We start from the raw sequence: 25,872 nt of genomic DNA, 5'->3' as shown, positions 1-25,872 counted from the left end.
GCGGGGGGGGCGGTGCTCCCCACCATGCTCAGCAGCAGACCCAGAAGTGGACCAGAACCAATTCCGGTCCACTTCCGGGTTCACCAGGGAGCATATAGGGGACCCCCGGCTTGGCAACTGATGCCTCCCGGATCTGGGGAGGATGCCCGGGGTCCCTCCATGGCTGATCAGTGTTGGGGGGGGGGGGCGTATGCTCAGTGGTGGACCCAGAAGTATGTCCAGTCCACATCCAGGTTCACCACCAAGCACACGCTGCACTCCTGTGGGATGTTCTATCTGCCCCAGCATCACAGCATTCAAGAGCCACACCTGGTACCTTGAGATATGTAGAAAAAACATTTAAAGCTGTGTCTATGGCCAAATCGCTGATTCTCTGAATCAGCATCGAATCTTCAGATTTGGATTTGGCCAAATCGAATCTGGGACAGTGATCCGAACCAATGAATTGAATAGAATTAATCACTGGCCCCGATTTGGGCCAAATCTGAATCTGAATCGAATATGGCCCAATTTGCACACCCCTATTAAAAACCACTAATGCCTGGCTGAGCTGCAAACTCTGTCCCTCCTCCATGCCACATGAAGCCAGCCCCACCAGTCATCCCAGGCCTCCAACCTAGCACAGAAATCAACTTCCTCATTTAAAGCAGGCATACCAATCTTGGATGACTAACTGTGAAGAAAAAGAGTATGAGGTAGTAAAAGCAGCATTTATATTTCTCAATGATGGGTAGTGGCTAAGTAGGATTTTCTAATTAAGATTGGTTTCTCCCAGGAATATTATATATTGTTTTCTAATATTTACATGATTTTTTTATTACTAGAAAAACAAACTGTTATTCTATGAATTAGGATGATACATTCACCTCTGATTAGCTCCAGATTATAGATTCTTTTGTAAATGCAAGCAATTCCATGTTTTTAATATGAATGGCATGGTCATGAGGTGAGAATGTGGATATTGTAGACTGACAATAAAAATGAACCTGTTTGATAATGGTCAATCAGTAGATTTCATGCTTCTAGATAAGAAAAACTTTAATTTTAAAAAATAATTTTAAAATGGACCTTTTAACTAAACAAGTAATTAATATATTCCCAATTATTCCTCAAAATAATTTTCTTGACGAACAGTTGAAACTGTTTCTCTTGTAATACATAGAAGTAACCACAAGTTGGTACTGTAGTAGTTAAAGCCAGTGCCAGAAATTCTGTAGTTCTGGTTTAGGGTTAAGGCAATCGGCATATTAAAATAAGTATAAGCTTTTTATGGAAAATGCTTTTAATTTGTACTGTAGAGATCATTTTGACTGAACTACATCAGGAAAACATAAAATTAAATAAACTTTTTTATGTATTGTATTTACCAAAAAACCCCCACATTATTTTTCTTTTTTAAAGTAACAGCAATTTTTTAATGAAATCATTTTCTGTGCACTGATCATTTACTGGACCACATCATTTCTCTACAGAGGTGTAAACAATAGGTACATTCAGCAATGTTGCAATCCATGTTCCCCGCTGCTGGGTAGTTTCCTACTTTGTGGCAGACGCACAATGTGGGCAACCATTTTGCCATTAGTTTCTGAAACACCCCTGTACAAATATGGAATCAATACAAATTAAGAAAAAAAAGCGTGGGCTGTTATACAGTTGTTGTGGATGCATTTATATGCAGTATTTCTGTATGTGGTAGGCAGTTTTAGAAATCACATCATAAAAATAAAGGCAACCCAAGAATAGGTGTTAATATAAGACTTAAGTATATACAGCACTGTAATCTAGCTCTGATTTTAGTACAAATTAATACACACATAACACTGGAAAGTTTCTAAGTGTTCTTTTGTCAACATAGGAAACTTGCTTTTTGGTCCAGGAAACCATTCAATTTAGCCAGGGCCATCAATAATTTTTTACAGTTCAAATTCCTCAAAAGCATAATTAAGACTGGTAAAATTATTGCTGGTAAGATTGGGCACTTTTACACGTGCTGTGGGGGTGGGAGGAGGGCAGCGTTTTAATTAGAGTGGCTCTGAGATTAAAGCGCTACAGTGTCTCATGTATCAGTGTCCCCTTGCTTAAAAATGGTGGCAGGGAGGCTGGGCATGTGGTTGGGTTTCTTTGCCATTTCACTTGAGGAACAGTCAGCAATAAAAGCTCTTCTGTTAATCATGGCTCCTTATACAACAATCTGGATGAATTTTCCATGGACTTGGCCCTTACAGGGTGAAAATCAATTCACATATTTTAAGGCTCAGACCCATCTTGCATCACGGCTCTATGCAGTTTCATAGTTTCATGGCAGGCAGGGTCGGAAGGGACCTGAGCAGATCATCGAGTCCAACCCCCTGCCATGGGCAGGAAAGAGTACTGGGCTCAAATGACCCCAGCAAGGTGTTCATCTAACCTCCTCTTAAAGACCCCCAGGGTAGGAGCCTGTACCACTTCTCTTGGAAGTTGGTTCCAAGAGAAATCATGGAGTACAGATGCCTTTTTATACAGCCGCTTTATCACAAAATCATTGTGGAACATAAGAAGTATGAGATGAGGGTCTTTGCACAAGGCCTGGATAGGCTTCAGCCATTATGCCTCATAGCCCTGTATTTATTATAAACAGCTGAAAAGGAACAAATACCAGTGACATGATATTCATAACATAATACTTGTCAATGGTACCTGATACTCTGCATACAGGGTGTAAGACAACAATGACAGATGGTGCTCCAAACTAAGGGGTGAGGACTGGATCAAAATTTTTCCATCAAAGCAATTTTTCAACCAAAAAAGAAAGTTGGGGTTTGGATTAAACAACATTTCTATGGGAAAAATGTTTTGATTCCTTGAAAAACTGAGCGCACAAAAACTGAAAAGTTTCCCCCTGAAAACAGAAGGGTTTGGGTTTTTTTCTGAAATGCTGCAACATCTTCTAGCATTTATAGTTCAGGTGCCTCATGCTCCCATTTTTAAATTACAGTTCATATGACATTGGGTTGTGGTATACTTAACCAAAGCAGAATTAATTCATGTATAACTAATCAAAGTAGCCAGCAGAGAAATAACTGAAAGATTCCTGGACTGTAACACTATTAGTATGCAATTTATAAGCAGTTAAGGTATGCCAGATTCTGCTCCAGGTTTAAGTTATTTTACCTTCCTTTAAAGTTATCAGCCCACAGTTAAGAGGCTTGCTTTGCTATGTAGTCCACTGTTAAGCCCATCATTTGGTTAAACAGCTGATGGGGCTCAAGCAAGCAAATGGAGACCCTAGGTTTCTCTATCAAGAAAGATTTGTTTACTGTGTTGTTTAACAGTTACCAGTTTTGTGAGTTTTCATGCCAAGTTGAAAAGGAATTTCTGATAACCTTAGTTCTATGGCCTTCAGTTAGGCATAATCTATTGTAAAAGGATGAGATAACACTTACTTGAGGACCAGGTTGACCCTGCAAAATAAGGGAAAAAAAGGAACCGTTACAAAAAGCTATTAGCCTAAATACACACGGACAATCACAGCTTTCTGATAAAGGGACAGTAGCAACCTTCATAAATCTAGATTTTGAAATCTGAATGATATATTCAAATAGATTTAAATTAGTGGATGTTTGTTATAAAGAAGTGATCCATGAAAACCAAGACTATAATAGTCTGAGTCTTCATTTAAGATACCTCGTAGGTGACCTACGAGCATATCTCAGAAATAATAGAAAGATTAAAGTTAAGCACAGGAGCAAGCAAGAAGTCACAAATATTTGGCTTATATAGATACAGACATGGAATGATTTTCCTTTATTTCATTGAAATAACTTAAACAGGCTTGATTCCCCGGAGTTGTGAAATACTCTCCACTGGGCTAGAGGCTCACATGTTGGGAAGATAAACCTACCAGGAAGGTCTTTCTATCTCTCACATAATAATTGCTTTAAATCAAGGTTGCAGCCTCAGAAGGCTAATAGAGGCCAAATGCGGCTACACCAATTCAGTGCATCTCTCATCTATTCCCCTTCCTGGATAACAATTCTCATTTCTGGGCCAGCCCTAGTACAGGCTGAGGGACCCATAATAGACTGAGAAGCTGCAGGAATCTCATGCTGTTGCGACCCCTTTCTGGAGAGACTTTCCACAACAGGTTTCCACAACCTGAATTGTATGCAAGACAATAAAAATGGGCGAGTATATCCCATTCTCTTCCTATCATTCATGAGATAAAGAAGTGCACTCTGGTATAACAGAGTAAGCATGACTGTGAACTACAACCTTACAGATGATCAGATGACACTGGAAGACAGTGAGGAACTTTTACAAAGAGGCAAGTATCTGAGCTTTTAAAACTAACTTAGCTTTTGTCTTTCTTAGTAATTCAGTAAAATTTTAGTTTAATAAAATAACCATTTCTTTTGTTGCAAATAACTGCAGAAATATATTTTTAAAGATGTATCAAGTTTCTTCACTTTAGCTGCAATATATCATAACTGCTAAAATGGATCAAGTGGTTTGTATTACTACAACGGACTTGATCTATTTTAAATAGAATAATTCAGATGCATTCCAACTAATTACTTGCAGCAAAGTTATCTGAAAAATATAACTTTTTGCTTATAGTTAACCAAATTTGATTACATGCAAAATGCATCTCAGAGTTACAAAGCAGCATTTTACAATAGTAATCCTATGACTATCACAAAAATTGTGGAGTGTTATGGGTTTATCGCAGTGAAACTGAAGCAGAGTAGTGGTTGTCACATTCTGCCCTGAGAGCAAATTACAAATTTCCTCAAGTGTATTTGTTATGTTATGTTCATCCTTTCTGAGGGGTGAGTTTCAGCATCAGCCGCATTTAAAGTTTGTTTTTCAGGCCAAAGCAATATATATGAAGTCCAATGGATCTACTAAAAATGGAACTTCTAAATGTGTCAACTCTGGGGATTTACATTTCAGATTGAATTAATCTAAGACAATGATCAGAACTACACAGGTTCTACAGAATCTCCCAAAAACCCATACTTCATCCTACCAACTGCAACATTTTAAAGGCAATGGCACAATAAATATACATTTTGGGGCCAGTACAAAAGTCAATGGGAATTTTGTCTACCAGTGACTGGTACACTGCAGGACTGTGTATGCTAACCACTCAACCTTACAATGAGTTCACTATACATGAACCAAATTTAGAAGAATGCATGAAAATACATATAAACTAACAGGCGTACAAAGTTATGTAAATAAATAATTTCAGAAATATCTCTGCATCCAGAAATACCAAAAAACATTCAAGGAATGTTAAGATTTGTACTTAAAACAATAAAAGCAAAAAATAGTTTAAAAAAAGCCAGTTTTCTTAATTCCCCACTTTGTGCCAACATACTAGCATGTCTCAGAGTGACTGATATGAGCTGCATAGCAGCTTGCTGTATATACGAACATATGGGTAAATAAAACAAAAAGATGACATTTTGGTTCCTCTAAAGCCCATGGGAGTCTTACCACTGACTTCAATAAGGCTGGGATTTCACCTTTTAACTCAGCATTTCTTTTACTATATATGCAATACAGGGTTGTATGACATGGGTTACACTGGAACAAAAACCCTCTTTTGTGCACTGGGAAAGGGTGGAGCAGTATCATCCCAAGAGGAGATCTACTGCAACTCCACTTCATGAAAACATAAAGCTTTGTGGAGACAATGGGATTATTAGAGCTGCATCACTCTTAAAAAGATTCATATATACAAGCTGTCTCAATCACAGGAGCTAGGATTATCCAACTTGCAACTGCATACTAAACTCCCTAAAACACACAAAAAAAATCCATGTCTGCTGTGATCTAAATGTATTATTTCCCTGCATATGTGAATGTATAATACAAAACCATGTATAGATCCAATTCCCTATTTCATGGCTATTAATCCTTCTTGATTCTTATGTATTTCTGTATATCCTTTATAATTTGGATATTCTGCCTTTTCCTAACCAGGTACTGCAGATAGAGTAAAATGTTCTCTTTGTTCTTCCTCTAAGTATTTCAATTAAATCGCATTTAAAAAAAAATGTCACTGGGCTATGCAAGCAAAACAGGGTACAACATGTCCTGGGGCTGGTCAGCTATGCTGACAGGTGCAGACACAAGGACAGCTCTACAGTACAGGTGTGCAAAATGACATATACTCGATTCAGATTCAGTCTGAATCGGGGACAGTGATTAGATTCATTGACTCAGATCCCTGTCCCCGATTTGATTTGGCCGAATCCAAATCTAAAAATTCAATGCTGATTTGGAGAATCAGTTATTCGGCCACAGACACATCTTTAAATGTTTTTTCTACATACCTCGAGGTACCGAGTGTGGCTCGTAAATGCTGCAATGCTGGGGCAGATGGAGTGTCCCACAGCAGTGTAGTGGAAGGTTCCCCGCATGCTTGGCAGCAAACCTGGAAGTGGACTGGAAGTACTTCCATTCCACTTCTGGGTCCATCACTGAGCATGCAGGGGCCCCCCCCCCATGGCCCTCTGGCTTGGCAATCAGCCATGGGGAGTCCCCGGGTGCCCCCCCAGCACCAGTTGCCATGCTGGGGGGGGTGCAGGAGGGCCCCCACATGTGCTCCTGGTGACCCCAGACGTGGACCAGAAATGCTTCTGGTCCACTTCTGGATCTGCTGCCGTGCACACTCCATACTCCTGTTGGATCCTCCATCCACCCCACTATCTCAGCATTCGTGAGCCGCCTGGTACCTTGAGGTATGTAGAAAAAACATTTAAAGCTGTGTCTATGTCCAAATCATTGAATCTTTCTGAATCTCTCTGAATCAATTTGGAGGGTTCCAATTTGATTCAGAGAGATTAAAGGGTCTACTGATTTGATTCATATTCAGAGATTTGGCCACTGAATCGGGCTGAATCTCCGCTGAATCAAATCAGGGACTGAAACTTCGCACAGCCCTACTCTACAGCTCTGATGGTTGCCATCAAGCCTTGAGCAAGGGGATGAACTAGATGACTTCCTGAGGTCCCCTCTAGCCCTACTTTTCTATGAGTCTGTGATTGCCCTTCCAGAGGCTAGGTGCCTTTTGTGATACACTGCAGCATAAGAGCTCCAAATGTAAGGGACATAATGGAAAAGCACTTTGCTTCATTCTCTCCCTCCTTTGTGTATCTGCACATGACAGGGCATACACTGGCCCTAGATGAGTGACTTCTGTGTTTCTTTTTTTAAATGGTTTTATGAATATTATTTATTTTTTAAATTCTCTCAATTAGCTCCATAATAATCACATGGTGATGATTTTACAAGGTAATACTAAGAAAACTAAAGTGCAATGTAGCTTACTCCTACTTAAATCCTTTCCAAAGAATGACAGTATGGATTTTTAACACAATGCATTGGATGGCACAATATATGCAGGTTTTAGCTGGGAATGAATTTTTAAGTTCTAGGTAAGAAACACTGTGAAAAAACTGACTTAAGCACAGAAAGGCTAGCAGAGCCTTTTTTCCTGAAATGACAGCATGTGACTATTAAAAATGGTACATATTACACAATGTTTACATTGCACATGCAAAAAAGGATAACATCAACTTCACTGCAGTAGTCTACATGTATATGGGATTTGATCCTATATATTTTGGAAAATACTATCTGCTTTCATTTGTATAACTTATAATATTGTAGATGATTGCAGTATAATTCCCCTCAGAAAAGTGATTCTAAAAATGATTTTGCAGGGCTGCACATTAATTGGTTCTGCCATATCAAATTTTGCTGACATTAAAAATATTAAGCATTATTTTTTTCTGTCAAATCTGTGAAGTCACTCCAGGCTCTGAAAATCCAGCTGGATTCTAACTGCCTTTTATAGTATCACTACTAATAAGATGATGGTTTTGACTACAGTATATGAGGAAGAATAAAATCCCTCTTGTTCTCCTGTACGTGCAATACCTCTGTAATACTAACAGGAACAAAGACTTGTTTTGCCAATAAAGTAAGCCAATATGACTCAAAGACCCATATAAAAGTGGACAGGTTGATCATAAAAGAGCAGAGATACAATTAAGTAGAAAAAAATGTAGTGGTCTGTTCCTTTTCATTAAGGGTATGCTCTATTTTTTTTATTTGACCAGGAATAGGGAGTCTGACAGTCACCAAGAGCCCCCAGTTCAAACCCAGCCACTTCTGTATAACTTTCTGAAGCTGCCAGAATTTTAAAAATATAATGTCACTATTGAGGTATACATTTTATTTCCTTTTTGGCACTATCCTCAGTTTGGCTAATGATGCTACAATACATCGTTTTATTTCATGTTTATAGTCCATTACTGGCTTTCATGTACAGCAGAACACTGCTGTGTGTGAATGTACAACTTATTCCCTATGCTGATAGGGATATGGAACATAGGCAAACTAGTTGGACTACTTCTTACATTTGCAGCTTTGAACTATGCATGGCATTGCTTTTGTGATTATTATATCAACAACCCTTTTTGATGTGTTTCATTGCATTTCCACTGCTTTTTTTGTGTACACAGAGTTTGACGATATAACTCTTCTTGTTTTCAGCTGAGTCTTGTGAACAGTTTTACTTTCTATATATATATTTTTTTTTTCAGATTTACACATATAAGGCTGCAGTGTTCAACATTTTGCTGCCAACATTTATAAATTTTCAGTTCAATTTGGCAGCTTATTCAGCTGCCTGGATCAAAGAGGGCTTGAGTGCCCGCTAACTGACCACTTTATCCCAGTTAATCAGGTTTCAACCCTGATAAGGCAAATAACACTGAAAGAAAGGGGCACGGAAGTGACAGGCAAGCTGATGAAGTACTGAAGCCAACAGCAAAGGTCTACCAGTCAAGTAACAGAGGTGGCAAAAGTAAGATGAAGATGCTTAGTGACTGGAGGTGGCACTTATAACAGGAAGCTTAGTTTGCAACAGAAAGATGCTCCTTGAGCATAGAGGAGAAGGTCTCTAAAGATGGGAGAGAAGCTTGGCCCTGAGAGATGATGGGTTTGGCAGGTGAGAGAGACCAAAGCTGGCAGCAAGACAAAGCAGCTGGTGAAGAAAGAAAGACATTCCTGGTATCAAAGTAAAGATGGGTCCTACTGGTGAAAGAGGAGAGGGAGAGAGAAAGAGAAGCAGAAATGGGGCCCAATTATCATGGGGAACCCCAATTAGCAAGGCTGTAGGGGTGTGTGAAACGGGCTGTATTCAATTCAGATTTGGCCCAAATCGGGGACAGTGATTCGATTAGTTGATTTGGATCATTGTCCCCAATTCAATTCTGCTGAATCTGAATATGAAGATTCAATCCTGATTCAGAGAATCAGCAATTCAGCCATAAACACAGCTTTAAATGTTTTTCTATATACCTCGAGGTACCAGGTGCGGCTCATGAATGCTGCAATGGTGGGGTGGATGCAGTGTCCCACGGAGGCCACTTCCAGGTCCACTGCTGAGCACACTGGAGGGCTCCCCTGGCTCGGTGATCAGCCAGAGGGGGACCCCTGGTGCTTCCCCCACCCCCAGACCCAGGAGGCACCAGTTGCTGAGCTGGGGGACGGAGCTGGGGGCTTCCCCACGCACTCCCTGGCAGGCCCAGAAGTGGACCGGAAGTGTTTCTGGTCCACTTCCGGTTCTGCTGCTGAGCACGCTGGGGAGCCCCCCACACTACTGTGGGATGCTCTATCTGCCCCAGCATCTCAGCATTCATGAACCACCTGGTACCTTGAGGTATGTAGAAAAAATATTTAAATCTGTGTCTATGTCCAAATCATCAAATCTTTCTGAAGTTCTCCAAATTGATTTGGAGGATTCTGGTTCAATTCAGAGAGATTAAAGGGTCTCCTAATTCTATTCAGATTCAGAGATTTGGCCGCTGAACTGGGCCGGATCTCCACCAAATCAGATCAGGGACCAAAGCTCTGCGCACTGCTACAAGGCTGCTCCAACGTGCTGTAATTACAGCACGTCAAAGCACACTCCATTAATTGAGTCTGCTGGAGCATGGTAATTACTGTGCTCTAGCAGACTCCAGCATCACACGTATCTGTGTTCCTGCTCTGAAAAATGGAGGTGGGGGTGCTTTAATGTCAAATGAGCTTTAGTTTTGAACTTTAGTTCAAGTGCCCCCGCTACCATTTTTCAGTACAGGGACACTGATACAAATGATGCTTCAGACACTTTAATTATAGCCCCTCTCTCCCCATTCCTGGAGCATGTGTATAAATGCCACAGAATATCCTTTACTGTTTTAAATGCTTAAACTTTAAGAGCCTCAATCCCTGTCAGATGCATCTCAATTTTTATTCACAGAAGCTCATATATGCATTTTGTGATTGTAAAACTGTTGTGACAATTAATAAATGACTACATTCAACTATATTAAACTTGACCACTCATTGAATTAATTAATTCAAGAAAATGGATTCCCCCAAAAGGACGTCTGGAATATGATACAAATAAATTCAAAAACAAAGCTGGGGCTTCCCATATGCAATCAGCCAACAAAAGTGGGCAAAGGAATGAAAAATACAAGAAGAGAGAGAAAAAGCAAGCCTGAAAGGATCATAGAGGTGCTGTTAGAAATCAAAAGGCATCTTAGTGAGCTTTGAAGACAGTCACAAAGCCACTTTGATGGAGCTCCAGGGAGATAATTCCACAGACAAAGACAGCCGTACTTCAGCAAAACAGACAGAATGTGTTCAGGATGCAAGCTTGATCTGGCTGATCTCAGTTTCCTTGGATGGATACAAAAGAGAAAGGTGTTTTCTCACCTATATAAATCAAGCCTAGATTGTTAAGGGCTTCATAGGTTATGCCAAGAGGTACAATTTAGCACAAATGATTCAAACAGGAAAGAAGAGAGACAAAATGCAGGGAAAGACCTAGGTTATACTTGTTTTGAACAAATCACCTACCAGCTTTCCATCCATACCAATCGGACCCTAGGGTAATCAAAAGCCAAAACAAAATTAAATGGTTAAAGTATGTGAACACTGATGTCAGGGGCAAATATATATGTTAGTAGAACACTGTAGACTTTAGAAGATGATTTACTGTATGTATGCAGTTAAGTGAAATACCTTAAGGACATCACAGGCACCAAAGTTAAGGAAAAAGAGCAGCAAGAGAAGCAGACCTAAGAGTGTAGTAATAAGAACAATATGGTAAGAAGTAATCAGGCAGTAGCTGGTGTTTGACAGGAAAGTGTTCAACTTGAAATTAAAGATTTGTTAGGCTAACAAACCACAATGGTACAACATGACAGAATATATGAAATAATGCATCTGGCTTATGTATTTTGCTTTAAACAATTAGAAAACGGTATTAGGTAAGCCATCTATGGTAAGGCTGTTATCACAATTATGGCTTCCAGAACACATGAAGACTGCTCTCTAAAATCTCAGAAGTAATTTAATCCACAACTGAGGTTATTACAAGGACTGTTAATAAAAAGGCACCATTTGCCAACAATTACTACATTTCAGTAGCTGAAGTACTGACATTTTCCCTATACTTCACATATTTAAAAAAAACCTCCACTAAATATTGGTTTTTGCTTAGTGACAGCTGAATCTACTGGCACACAATAATGCACAGATTATTTTTACTACCCAATAACCACATTCTGATTTCAGTTACATGGACGTAAATTCAGTGAAACTCCATTAACTTCAATAGATTTATTTTGATCCATATTGATATAATTCCGATTCTGTCCCTTTCTGACGTATGTGATGTTAACATTCAGCAAAATATTATTCTTTAAGATTTAGGGCCAGGTTTTCAAAAGCTGTCAACACCCACAAATGGAAGCTGCTTGGTGTCAAGCTGCTTTGAAAATATGAGTCACTTGTGTAGGATACCTAAATGGGAGAGGCTGAGAGCTGAATTCTTGAATTTGGTGTTCGGCCATTATGACAGTCTTCTGAAGTTACAGCCTGTATGTTGGTTTCCCCTTCATTTAGTTAGCAATGTATTTATGCAAAATCCTTAGCTTTGTGCACTGGGACATTGTGATTCACATTATATAGAATTAGGTTTTGATATGATATTTTAATGACAAAATGAGAATTTTGCATCAAGAAGGAACACAGCATCAAATGGCGATATTTTGCAAATCATTATAAGTCCTCGATGTACAGCAAATTAGGTCCACAGTCCAAATGAACTAATCTAATGCTAATTGGAATAATTAAGGCAATTCAACACCCTATGTACATCCTAGATAGCATCTCTACAGAGATACTGGGTTTCAGTTCAAATGAATAAAGAAATTTGTACAACTTGGAGCCACTGTTTCATGCTGTTGGCAGAATCAGGCAGACATTGGTGCAACAGTTACACATGGGTCACATTTTCTAACTTTTCTTCACATTTTGAAGAGCTATGACCATAATTTTTAAAGCAGAAGCATAATTCTGACATTATCCTGTAATGCCAGATGCTTTGGATCTAATCTCTGGTCTGTATCTGGACTAAGCCAAACCAAATGGAATAGAGAACATGAAGAAACTAGAATACTGTCAGTCCAACAAACACAGTTCAAAGAAAGCTAACTCATATCCTGTGCCTAAAACATAAATGGCTTTAAATGTGTAGACACTTTTAAAGTTTAGCAGTAAACAACTGCAGCATCATGAATGGCAGGAAACATGCTGTACAGCAACCAATTTGAAAGTACTGCTTCCAAGAATGAGATTTTCTTTTGCTCCTTCATTTATAAAGCTGTACATCATATATACAATGAAAAATATACTTAAAAATGGCTATTGGTGCCTCCCTTTTAGAAGAGTTATTCTAAGACATGGAGGAAAGTTTATACTTGCCTTGAGATACTGCAAAAGTTTTTATTTGGTCTCATGAAAACAAACCTCCTTTCTTCCCCTCTCCCAATAACAATTTGTATTAATGTATAATAACTAAACTACATTATCCAATGTACTGAAAAAGATAAGAGTTCATTATTCTACTTCATTAATATCTCCTAACCTGATATATAATATATACATAGGCCATGAACAGGTGTTGTTCATTTCTACTGATGGAGACTTATAAGAAATGTTCACTAGTAGAACTCTTTCCAGGAGAGAGAGCACTCAGGCGTTCAGACTATAGCCACTCCGTCTTCCCTACTCTTTGAACCTTCCTGAGACAGGGGTGATCCCAGTCTGGGAAAATCTGGGATACCAGTGGCTGCTTTGCCCCTCTGGGTCCCTGCACCTACCCCAGGTTGGGAGCAAAGTGGAGGGAAGAGCAGCACAAAGCTCCCAGTCTTTTCCCTAAGCCAGTCTTCTGCATTCAGGACCCTGGTCTGGAGAGTAGGTGGGGAACACCTGGCAGCTGCCCCTCCACTCCTTTCCTGATCTACAGCAGGGATGGGAGCAATGGGACAATGCCCTTATGGCTTCTCCAAACCAAGGTGACCCCAGTCTGGGTAAGGCATGGGAGCCCATCCCCACCATTTGACTTCCCCTGGGACCAGAAGGAGGTGAGTAGCATCTATTTCCTGTTCCTTCCTGAGCTTAGGTTCACCAGTGTGGGGAAAGTCAGTGAACAGGGATAGCAAGCAGAGCAGTTTGCAAGCAGTTCACCAGAAGCAAGAGGAGGAAAGGGAAGGGGAAAAGGAGTCAGGCACCAAGCACAAGATTCCACTCCAGGAAGGGCTGCCTGTGTGTTTGGCTTATTAAGCATTTGGTGGCGGTGTGCATTTTGCCCATGTGATTTGAGTAGTGAGGAGTGGCACTGGCTGAGTAATTGCTGCCTGTGTCTGACAAAAGCCCTAACAACAGGGTGGAGCTAGACCCAGCAGAGTACAAAAGGAGACTTCCCTGGTGATTAGGGAGCGAGTGAACAAAGACAGCAAGCAGGACAATTTGCAGTCAGATTGCTGCCCCCCTCTTTGAAGGGGAGCTTTTAAGGTAAGCTCTTTCTTTCATTAAGAGTAGCTAACCTATATGTATTTAGTGTAAGTAGCTAAAACTCAGGAGTTAGACCAATACTTAAACCCATTGCTTAACTAGGGTCCTAAGCAAGGGGGACTTCGCTAGGGAGTTTGCCTGGACACTCACTCTCTCTCTCTGTCTCATTTTTCTTCACTGTAAGCTTGGTGAGAGGAAGCAGGGAAAAGGGAACCTTTTGGGACCAAGGAGCAACAAACAGGCCAGCTTACAGGGGAGTTTGCTAGGGAAGGTGTGCTTAGAAAGAGGGGCAGGAAAAAAGAAGTGGTGGATTAAAAGACCCAGAGAAATGGCTGGAGAACGTTCCAATGCCAGAGCCACTGCCATTGCCCGCTCTTCCTCTGCTTGCACCTGTGAGGTGTCTGTCTAGGCAGGACTGCTCACTGTTATGGCTTCCACCCAGGTCCTGGTTTGGTGCTGTGGAGACCGCAGCTTACAGGTTCCTTTCAGGTGGGGCAGTGCCTGTGATGTGAGAATGCCTCCCAGGAAGGTGGAACCTGGAAGCTTGTGACCTCTGGCAACAAGTAGAAGTCATCTCCACCTGCAGTGGTCTACGTGAAGAATAGATATGGAGCCCTAGCTACAGAGGAGGAGAAGCACATTCCATTGGTGGAGGAGGCCAGGACAGGCCTTCTCAAGGTTGGGAAGACTGACCCAAGAAGCAGCAATGGGTGGTTGGAGACACCCTTCTGCAGGGGATGGAGGCATTCATCTTCTAGCCTGACCTCAAGGAAGTCTGCTGCTTGTCCAGAGCCTGGATCCACGATATCACAGAGGGATTACTGAAACTGATCTGACCCTCTGACTACTACCCAATGTTGCTCATCCATGTGGGCACCAATGGTACTGTGAGGGGTGACCCTGAGTGGGTAAAAAGTGACTAAAGGTGCAAAGATGAAGGGGGCAAGGACTCAGACGGTGTTCTTCTCAATCCTTCTGGTCAAGGGGAAAAGCCTGGGCAAGAGCAGAGGCAGATTAATGCATGGCTGCACATATGGTGTCGTCAGCAGGGCTTTGGCTTCTTTCATCATGGCATGTTGTTCCAAGAAGGACAGCTAGGAAGAGATGGGATCTGCCTGACAAAGAAAAGGAAAAGCATCTTCACAGACAGGCTCACTAACCTAGTGAGGAGGGCTTTAAATTAGGTTTACTGGGGATGGAGACCAAAGTCCTGAGGTAAGGGGGTGACCTGAAGGAAGCACAAACAGGAGGGGAGCCTTCTCCTCTGTTGCCCTGCTTTCTATTCTTCCTGAGAAAGTAGGGCAGTTGGCATAGGAGGCATAAGTGGAGGGAGAAAATATAATTTGGGGTGGGGGGAGCTGAGTGTGTGTATGTGCAAGCATCCCCCCCAGCAAGTAAGCCTGTCATGGGAAAGGGGGGGGGGGCAAATTGAGGCTCCCACGGTGAGGGAAAGAGTGGGGCAGGAGCTGGTGTGAGTCACAGGACACTTGAAGAATAGGCAGCTTGTCCAGAGACGTGGGGGAGCTCCCACCCCATCACTGTGCGCACCCCTGAGGCAGGCAAAGGAGGCATGTGCCCTCCCAATCTGTGTGTGGGGTGGAGGTGGGTTGCTGCTGCAGGGCCTGCTGGTGCCCTAGGTGTGATGCCATGTGCCTTCTGCATGCTGGCTGTGCCACCTGCCTGGCGGTGGGAGGCAAATGGCATTGCGCGGCTGCCAGGGCACTGGCAGCAAGGTGCAGAGCACAGCCCACAGTGGCAGCCCAACTTCACACCGCACTCAGCACAGATCAGGGGGCACATACCCCTGTGCCTGCCCCAAGGGGTGTGGGCAGCAGAAGCCCTGCCCTGGGGCCCCATTCACACCCTCCCAGGGGGGCCTCGACCTGCCCCACTATGCCCTTTCTCTCCCCTGCACCCCTTCCCATTCACACATTTACTTGCTGGGTGCTGCTCCACATATGGCTAGGCTGGGCTGAGTTCCCAGCTGCCTGCACACTCTGACTGCTCTTCTCTGTCTATGCACGCCCCTCTCCTTCCCTCCACCCCACTGCAGCCATCCAAAACCCATGGCTGGGTTGTCTGCATGAAAGACATGTGCCCCTGGAGGCTGGGGGCACACAGTGACTGCCCACAGGTGGTGGGGATGTAGCGGCAGCAAGTGGGGAGCTCCTGCAGGCAGCCACATTGGTGGTGAGGGTGGAGGAGTGGTGAGCACTGACTACCTGCAGATGCCACTGGTGCCCCTGGTTCTCTTGGGGGACTTCAAGCACCCTGATATCTGCTGGGAGGACAATATAGCGGTGCACAGGAAATCCTGAATTTTTTGGAGAATATTGGCAACAACTTTCTGGGGCAAGCACTGGAGCAGCCAACTAGGGACCATGCTTTTCTTGATCTGCTGCACATAGGTAGGGTGGAATTGGTGGGGAATGGAGTAATGCAGGGCAACTTGGGCAGCAGTGACCGTGAGATGACTTAGTTTAGGATCCTGAGGAGAGGAAGGAAGTAGAGCAACAGAGAAAGGACCCTGGACTTCAGAAAAGAAGACTTTAACTCAGTCAGGGAACTGATAGGTAGGATCACCTGAGAGGCTATTTTGAGTCCAGGAGAGCCTGTTCTGAAGAAACTGGGTTGTCCCCTGCAATTGTTGAACATTATTCACTCATTACATCAAGGTATGAAGGCAACTGTAGTGTATGAAAACAAATAATCAGATACCTTTGACATCAACAATGGGGTGAAGGAATGGTTCCTTACTCAATGCTTTTTAACATCTACTTTTCATTCCTGCTTCTTCATGCATTCAAGGACAGAAATGATGACATTTATCTTCAAACCAGACTAGAAGGAGGCTTTCAGAAATGTGGACTACATATGCTAAGCATATCAAGAGACTGAACACCTTCCACATGAGATGTCTTCATAAGATCCTGAAAATATAGTGCAAAGATGGAATACCCAACACAGAGGTGCTGGAGTGCACAAGAGTGAGACACTTAGAATCGCTATCAAGAAGAAAAGGTTGCAATGAATCGGCCATGACAGGAGAACGGGAGAAGACAGTATCCCCAAGAATATTTTGTATAGTGAGATTCGAGATGGCTGTAGAAAGTGGGATTGCCCTCTACTACAATGTTTGCAAAAACAATATCACGTTGTTCAGCATCAACACAGAAAACTGGGAGGAGTACACAGATTCCTGTATGATCCAGAGAGAACATCTGGCTCTGGGTGCAGGTCAATATGAAGTGGCTTTGATTCAGAGGATGGAAGCAAAGCAAGAAAGAAGAAAGCAGCATACTATAAACTTGGACTAGAACTTAGACAACATATGGATCTGTGAAACTTGTAATAAGCTGTACCACTCTTGAATCGGATTTGTCAGACATAAATAGATTCATCAGACATCAGACTAGACTTCTTACATATACACAATGATCCAGAGAATCAACGATTGGCTTCTAGATAGGGCAAGGGAACTCCATCCACAGATGGAAGGATTCAGCCCTTTAGCAAAAGGCAACAGCAGGGCAGGGCAGGAAAAAAGAGTGAGGAGTGGTTGTGTGTGCAAGGGGCCCAGTGGTGCCATGGCACAGCACTGTTGCTGGGTCTCTGCAAGGAGCGAGGCTTGGGGGCTGGGGGTGTGTGTGTGTGTGTGTGTGTGTGTGTGTGTGTGTGTGTGTGTGTGTGTGTGTGTGCGCGCGCGCGCGCACGCTCACACATGCATGTGTGTCTCCAGCCTGGTCCTGAGCAGGGGCATGGCATATAGAGGGGAGGAGGGGTTTTAGCTGCTGCTGCTGCTGCTGCTGCTGCCACTGCCCCTGGCTCTCTGTAGGGAGCCAGGTTGAAGGTGGGGATGTATATGTGCATAGGCAACGGGGGGGGCACAAGGGGGCATGTGCCCCTCCAGATTTCCACACCAACAGTGAGGGGCAGGGCTGCAACCCAGCCAGAGACAAAGCCCAGCAGCAGAGGGGGTGGTGGTGGCAGTGGCGGAGTGGAGTTGTAATTGCCCAATGTCAGCACTTACTCACTCACTCACCTGCATCCCCCACCATATGCGATGCATAAAGGAGAGAGAGAGAGATCTGTGTGTCTGCATCCAGCCTGGCCCTAAGTGGGATCACAGTGTGGGAGAAGAGCAGGGTCAGAGCTGATAGCTGGAGGCACTGCCACTGCTGCTGGCTTTTTGCAGGGAGGGGAGGGGAAAGGTGTGGGGAGAGAGAGAGAGTGTGTATGTGTGCACACGTGTGACAGATCTTTGTCAGTCTGTGTCCATCCTGGCCCCAAGTAATCCTACCCTGCACCCCTCCCAAGCAACCCTGCCGTGCACCCTTCCCTTCCTCACCCCCAATCCATGGCAGATCCAGGTGGGACAGAAGCCCCCAGCCCCATTGTGGCTCCAGGGAGATGTACATAAATATCTGTTGAAGGGACAGAAGCCCCCAGCCCCATTGTGGCTCCAGGGAGATGTACATAAATATCTGTTGAAGGAAAATTCATTATATGGTCAGACTTCTGGCTCAGAGAGAACTGTCTCAGTGGCCCTCCTGGTAGAGATAGCTGCTAAAATTATAACAATGTTCCTATTTTGTAAATAAAAACTGTTTCAGGGAGTGGTTCTTGCCTGAGAATAAACATGGTACAGAATTTATACTACAAGTTGCCTTACCTTACAAGATTACCTTTAATTATGTTTATAGCTTTTACTTTCTTCATAGCGATGTCATGTAATGCCTGCACTATAATTAAGAGTCTTTTCCATTACTAAGCGATTGATTCTGGTTGTTTTATAACTCTTGGAGAAGCCAAAGTGGAATTTCCTACACAACTTAAAATAAACACATACAGGGCTAGATTCTGCTGTCTCCAGATTCCATTTGGAACAGGACAGTGGTCTCAGTCTGGGTAAGTGTTCTAGAATTTCTTTATAAAATGTAAGGAAAGGAAAAGAAAAATTATTTGGGGAATAGTGAGTTACAGGAGAAAAATATAAATTGATGTCATATTTAAGATGCTTTTTTTCTTTAGAGGTGTGTAGCAGCTGCATGCCTTGGGGGCTGCAGCCCAGGTAGAAGCAGGTAGAAGGTGAATTCAAGGCTGCTTCAATGGACTGAGCCAGCTGATGATGATAACTGGGTGGCCTCATGGGAATAAAAAGCTCCTAGAGAAAGACCAGGAGAAAGACAGGAAGGCTGCAGTGCTGGGGGTAGAAGCCCAAGCCAGAGTACTCTCCTTGGGACAGAGAGCACACGTAGCAAGGAGGAGAGAACAGGGAGGTCGACTTCCAGATAAGCACCACACCATGGCTACCTCTCTCCTGGGTTTTACAGAAAAGGCCGCAAGGGAAGCTGAGAAACCATGAGTTTGTTGAAAGGAGTTTGTTCCTAGAGAGGAAAAGGGAAGAGTATAGACTAGCAGCTGTAACACTGAACCTGGATATTCTCTCTGGGTCTGTTTGTGTGGGGGGATTTTGCTGGTTGTTTGTATTGATTCCTGCAGGAAGGTAGTTTTCCTTGAGAAAATAAAACTATAAACAAGGAACATTGAGCTGAGTTATCCCCAACCCGCTTCACATGGTGGAGAATATGGGCAGTTTAAACTGAACTCTAGCATGGAGACCCTGGAGAGAAAGCAGCATGCTACTGATAAAACAAAGTACTAAGAGCCTTGTTACTAGAGTGCCTTGACTGCTAGTTGGGCTAGGCACAAGCAAGATTTTGAGGAACTGAGAAAGGTGCTGGCTAGACTCGCTGCCTAGTATGAAGCCTCTCAGGAAGAGAGGCAGGGACTAGCAAAGTAGTCACAAATTGAGCACCACAGATGCACGTAGAGAGAGATAGAGATGGCAACCTTGAAGAGCCAAGTCCTGTGCTTAGAAGCAGAGTTGGAAGGGGCTAAGATGGTATCAGCCATTGTCCCACAACAATGGGCAGAAACACTGAGCCCTCTTAAGAGAGATGGAAGAGTGGCCAAGCCAGGGGAGGACCAAGAGAAGATCCTCAAAAAGACCACAGTCAAGGGGGAGGGGTTACAGAAACCTCAAGTGACTGTGAGGATGGCTGCCCACATTGGGGGCCAGCAATATGGGTAGTGCTCCTGGAGGCGACTGAGAAAGGCAGCAGTGGCAGAGGAGTCCTTTCTCAGTAGCAGTCTCAATAGGAGGGACACTCCGGAGAAGAGTGGGCAGTAGCCTAGTCGACCACAACCAAGAGTGGGGAAAATGCCAACACACCCCAAGGAAGAACTGTGGGGTTGAGGGATGGGGAAGAAACCCTAATAGAGGTGTCGGGTCCATCTACCCAAGCACAGAGAGAAAGTCCACACCTGCATGCAACAGCAAGGACTCAGGAGGAGACAAAAGTGGGGCCCACCCAAAAGTAGATAATCCAACTCTAGTGAGACTAGGGGTGGTGAAACTGCAGGGCACTGAAGAAGTCCTATGGGTCACAATGGAGCACAGTAGACCAGAGTGGGAACCACCATCAGAAACTGCAGATGGAGCACCTAGCAACAAAGGAAGGCCAGAGGTGAGGGCAAAGAAGCCCTTGAGCGTGATCAAGAAGAAGGCAAGGACAGGGAATGGCCCACCTCAGATGTTACCCAGACAGGAGCTGAAGCCAGAGGGAAAGATGGTGACAGCACATGCAGAAGTCAGGAAGAAAGATTTGGATATCCTGCCCCAGGATAAGCCAAACATGAGGGTGAGCAGACTTGGGTCCACCATACTTGTGAACAACCTGTGGGAACTTTCACATGTGCTCCAGGGTGGGGGAGGGGGATATTTATGTACATGCTGTATACACTGCAGCATCTCATGCATCAGAATCCCCACACTTCAAAATGGCAGCAGGAGCACTTAACTAAAGTTCATTCGAGCTTTCATTCAAGTGCCCCCATCACCATTTTGAACTGTGGGGATGCTGATACTCCAGATGTAGAGGCTGGCTGAAGCACAGTAATTACCACTCTCTAGCAGACTCAATTAATTGAATCTGCTCTGACACACTGGAATTACAGCACAGCGGAGCGCCCTCACAGCACATCTACAGGCACCTTCTATTTCAGAATGAAAGGGAAGAGGCTGAAACAAGTGTTCCAAATGGCAGGAACTGTAAGGTATGCTGAGGTTTGAAAGAACAAGAAAGGGAAGAGTTGAGACATGGAGACTGTTAGCTTTGAACACCCCAGCGAAGCCACTCGAGCAGTGGCAATGTTTGCTGGACAGGTTTTACGTTGAAGACCCATGTGGGTAAAAATAGATGGAGATCGCTCCTTACAGAGGCTGCCAAGCAGTGCCACAGCTGCCCTGGGACGTGTGGGATTTGGGGGTAGGATATGGACCCAGGAGGAAACTGCCTCCAATCCCCCATAGAAGGAGGGATTCAAGAACAGAGACTAACCTATGGGGACACTTGAAAGACTGTGGTTGTTATACTGGATACAGGCAGGAGGTTGTCTCGGAAATAAACAGAAGGGAGGAGATCCCCAGGTAGGATGCCCATTTTAGGCTGGCTGCAGGGGACAGGCAGTCAGATATTAATGAAAGCAGAGAGGGCACTGTTAAGGCAGCCAGAGTAGCAGTTGTGATCTGCCCTAGAAGCTAGCCACAGGACCTAATGGAAAACCACTGCAGGTGGCTGGGGGGAGACACCTGACCAGAAGGGGTGGGGCTTAGGAGATAGATAAGCCCAGGGCCTGAGCCACAGCAGACAGTCTGGCCCTGCAGGCAGCAGAAAGAGGAGCTTTTGGGCAGGAAGGCTGCAGGAAAGCAACTGCCTGATACCTGAGCTACCCTGAGAATGGCAAATAAGAGCCCGCTTTAAAGTGTTGTGGACACACGCCCCTGGTTTCATCTACACATGGCCTAAAGGACCAGAAATGACTGGTAGGGGAAGGAAGAGCTCACCTGGGGTGCTGACAGACGTGGAAAAAAAACAAAAAATCCTGTACCAGAAGCAGCAGCGTGTAATGTTAACCTGGCTCTGCAGCATCTGTAAAGATCAGGAGCTTCAGTGGGGCTTTTTTGTGAATTTATCTAGTAGCTGATTCACTCAGCTATTAGATATAAGGCCCAGAAAACCTCACTAAAGCACCTGATTTCTACAGGTGTTGGGAAAGCTGGGTGCCACTAGTGCACTGCCTCTTTTGGGCATGCATTGGACTCAACGCAGGAACACACCAAATTTGAAGTGTCATTTTTTGATGGGGGTGGGGGGAATTTCAGGTCTGCAAGCAGCCATGATGCCTCTGGGGCAAACCAAGACCAGGAGGGAAGCTGAGAAACCATGAGTTTGCTGGAGGGAGTTTGCTAGAGAGGGAAAAGGAAGAGTACAGGCTAAGGATTGCAATACTGAGCCCAGGCACTCTCTCTGGGTCTGGGTCTGGGAAAAGACCCTGAGCTATTTCTGTGTTTGTTTTGCTGATTGTTTACATTGATTCCTCTGGTGAAGGAGTTTGCCCCAGGGAAACAAAGACTATGAACAAGGACTGTTTGAGCTGAGCTATGTCCAGCCTGCTATAAGGACATTAATTCACCATAAGAATGAATACTTATTTTATAAAGAACATTGAACTTGAACCAGCAAAACTTTACAGTTAATTTCCTTTTACCTCCATTACCTCCTTGTGTTGTTGACAGCAGACAAATGTATATTATTGAAAAATGGAAACAATCAGTATTTGGCCAAGCAAAATAGGGTGGTTCAAACAGAATAATAAAAGAAAAGCTGAGATTATGCTAAAATGCAGTTGAGAAAATTATGCAGAAAGTAAAGGAGATTATTTAAGTGGACACCATGATTGGTATGGAAATCTTGTACATACTTGAAGACATTTTATTGTCTCTTACTCTTAAAAAGGAAGACTTCAAAAGATGACCATATGTTGGTCAGTCTTTAGCTCCAGCTAATTTAGTTCCTTCCAGAGCTGTGTAGCTAGAGAGAACAAATCTCTAGTTTTTGTTACTAATTAGCAATTTTTACATGAAGAAATAAAATGTATGACTCTCAATGAGACAATGATTCCGATAAGATCTAGACACCATGATAGAGAGGGAAACAATAAGACTGTTTTTTTAAAAGGTTAGCGTTATTACTGGCATACTTCCTGTGGTCATTTGTGGAATCTATAGAGCATTTTCTTTCTACATAATCTCTAGTACCTTTAAAAGGTAGTTTACTGAATATTTACTGAATGTACAATTTGAACTGCCCTCAAAGGTCTCCCAGAACAGAGAGGTTTTCATCAAAGAATACCTATAGAGATTTAAGTAGACAGTACCCTAGAGTATTGGTCTGGGCTGACTATTCAATAGCAATGAATGAGGTGATGTTTGTATGTAATATGGTGAATGATTACTCCCCACTCATTACCTATAAATTGTTTTGCTCTAATTCACAATGATTTCCCTGCACAATGCCCATTTATTCTAGTTCTCTGCAGAAAGATGAATTTCAATCATCAAGAATATTTACAGATTGAAAAGTGTTGGAAAAGTATATTATTTATATATGTACAAGTGACAAACATTTACTAAATAAATTTATTTCTGTTTACAGTAAATGCTTTTTTTTATATAGGTGTTACTGTACATGCCAGTATTTTGTAAACATTTATATTTAAAACTAATGTAAAATATTGGGGGGAAAATCAGTAGGGAGAGGGAGAGCTTTAGGATATACATAAAACTGGTTTCAAACAAGATATCAGCTATATTGTTATCATGCTTTCAGTTTGGGCGTATTTAGGAATAATAGGTGACATTAATAACATATATGCTCAACACAAAAACCTCCTATTAGAAGGTTAAAGAGTCTTCCAGGAAAAGTGAAGAAGAGAGATCAGAGGAAAGACCTAGATGAACTACCACTGTCCCCATCTATAACTTAGAATCACAGAAAATTGGACGGGATCTCAGGAGGTCATCTAGTCCAACCCTCTGCTCAGAGCAGGACCATCCCCAGCTAGAACATCCTATTGAAAGCTTTGTCAAGCTGGGTCTTAAAAAACTCCAAGGATGGAGATTCCACCACCTCTCTGGAATTCCACAACCTAGTCCAGTGTTTACTACCCTTCCAGTGAGGAAGTTTCTTCCTAATATCTAACCCTTGCTACAACTTCAGAACATCGCTCCTCATTCTATCATCTGCCACCACTGAGAACAGCTCTATCCTCTTTTGAACCTCCTTTCATGTAGTTGAAGGCTGCTATTAAATCCCCCCTCTGTCTTCTCTTCTCTAGACTAAATAAGACCAGTTCCCTCAGCCTCTCCTCATAAGTCATGTGCCCCAGCCCCCGAACCATTTTTGTTGCCCTCTGCTGGACTGTCCAATTTGTCCACATCCTTTCTGTAGTGGGAGCCCAAAACTGGACACATTACTCCAGATGTGGCCTCACCAGCGCTGAATAGAGGAGAAGAATCACTTCCCTTGACCTGCTGGCAACACACTTACCAATACAGCCCAGTATGCTGTTAGCCTTCGTGGCAACAAGGGTACACTGTTGGCTCCTATTCAGCTTATTACCCGCTGTAACTCCCAGGTCCTTTTCTGCAGAGCTGCTGCCCAAGCAGTCAGCCCCCAGCCTGTACTGATGCATGAGATTCTTCTGTTCTAAGTGCAGAACTTTGTACTTGTCTTTATTGAACCTCATGAAATTTCTTTTGGCCCAATCCTCCAATTTGTCTAGGTCAATCTGAATCCTAGCCCTACCCTCCAGCTTGGTGTCACCTGCAAGCTGGTGGAGAGTGCACTCTATGCCATCTTCCAGGTCATTGATGAAGACATTGAACAAAACCAGCCCCAGGACCAATCCCTGGGACACTCCACTTGATACCAGCTGCCAACTAGACATTGAGCCATTGATTACTACCCTTTGAGCCCAATGTTCCAGCCAGTTTTATAGCACCTTGCAGTCCATTCATCCAGCCTGTACTTTCTTAGCTTGTCTGTGACAATGTTGTGGGAGACTGTATCAAAAGCCTTGCTAAAATCAAGGTACACCACATCCACTGGTCTCCCAGCATTCACACAGCTAGTCATCTCATCATAGAAGGCAATCAGGTTGCCCAGGCATGACTTGCCCCTGGTGAATCCATGCTGACTGTTCCTAATCTCCTTTTCTCCTCCGAGTGCTTAGAAATGAATTCCTTAAGGATCTGCTTCTTGATTTTCCCAGGGATTAAGGTGAGCTGACTGTCTGTAGTTCCCTGGATTCTCCTTTTTCCCTTTCTTAAATATGGGAACTATGTTTGCTCTTGTCCAATCATCTGGGACGTCTCCAAAATGCCACGAGTTCTCAAAGATGCAGCTTTGCATTCAAATAAGCCAACGCTCTCAGCACCCTTGGGTGCAACCCATCCGGCACCATGAACTTGTATATTAGGCCTGTGTTAGTATGTGCTTCAGATTCAGATTCAGCCTATTCAAGGGATAGTGATTTGATTTGATGATTCTAATCACTGTCTCAAATTGATTTGGCCAAATCTGATTCGGAGATTCACCTGCAGCCAAATCAGCTGAATCTCTGAATTGAACAGGCTCCATCCCCTGCCTGCTTTCCCAGCGTCATCAATGGCTGCCCTGCCTGGCCTCAGCATCCCTTAAAAAAAAAAAAAAAAGCCCTGCACTCACTGGCTCCTGCCAGATTTGGGGGGGGGGGCAGATCCTCTCTTCCCCCCACTGCCCTGCGCTGCATGGGGGGTCTCTGCCACAGCCCCAGTGGCTGCTGCAGCAGCAGGTGAGGGTGCAGCAGTCTGGGAGGTGACCTTGGCTGTGAAGGCTGAGGCAAAAAGGCATCAAGCACTTTAAAGTTTTCTGCATCTTCTGTCACAAGGTTGCCTCCCCCATTCAGTAAAGGACCCACACTTTCCCCGATCTTGCTCTTGCTACCAATATACTTGTAGAAACTCTTCTTGTTACCCTTCACATCCCTTGCTAGCTGCAACTCCAGCTGCACTTT

At 43.6% G+C, this 25,872-nt stretch overlaps 1 protein-coding gene across 1 annotated transcript in view; it reads right to left on the bottom strand.

Annotated features, from left to right (window-relative positions):
* The window catches only part of COL25A1 (collagen type XXV alpha 1 chain), a 526,117-nt gene that overhangs the window by 185,480 nt on the left and 314,765 nt on the right, over positions 1 to 25,872 (bottom strand). Inside the window, exons 6-7 of the mRNA XM_019533963.1 lie at positions 10,909 to 10,935; positions 3,423 to 3,440 (exon numbers count right to left, since the gene is read on the bottom strand). Of these exons, the coding sequence (XP_019389508.1) occupies positions 3,423 to 3,440; positions 10,909 to 10,935 (45 nt within the window). The remainder of the gene's footprint in view (positions 1 to 3,422; positions 3,441 to 10,908; positions 10,936 to 25,872) is intronic.

The sequence above is a fragment of the Crocodylus porosus genome, unplaced genomic scaffold (assembly GCF_001723895.1).
Source record: "Crocodylus porosus isolate Cpor-Errol unplaced genomic scaffold, CroPor_comp1, whole genome shotgun sequence".
Lineage (NCBI taxonomy): Eukaryota > Metazoa > Chordata > Crocodylia > Crocodylidae > Crocodylus > Crocodylus porosus.
This window is presented reverse-complemented; position numbering and strand designations above follow the sequence as displayed.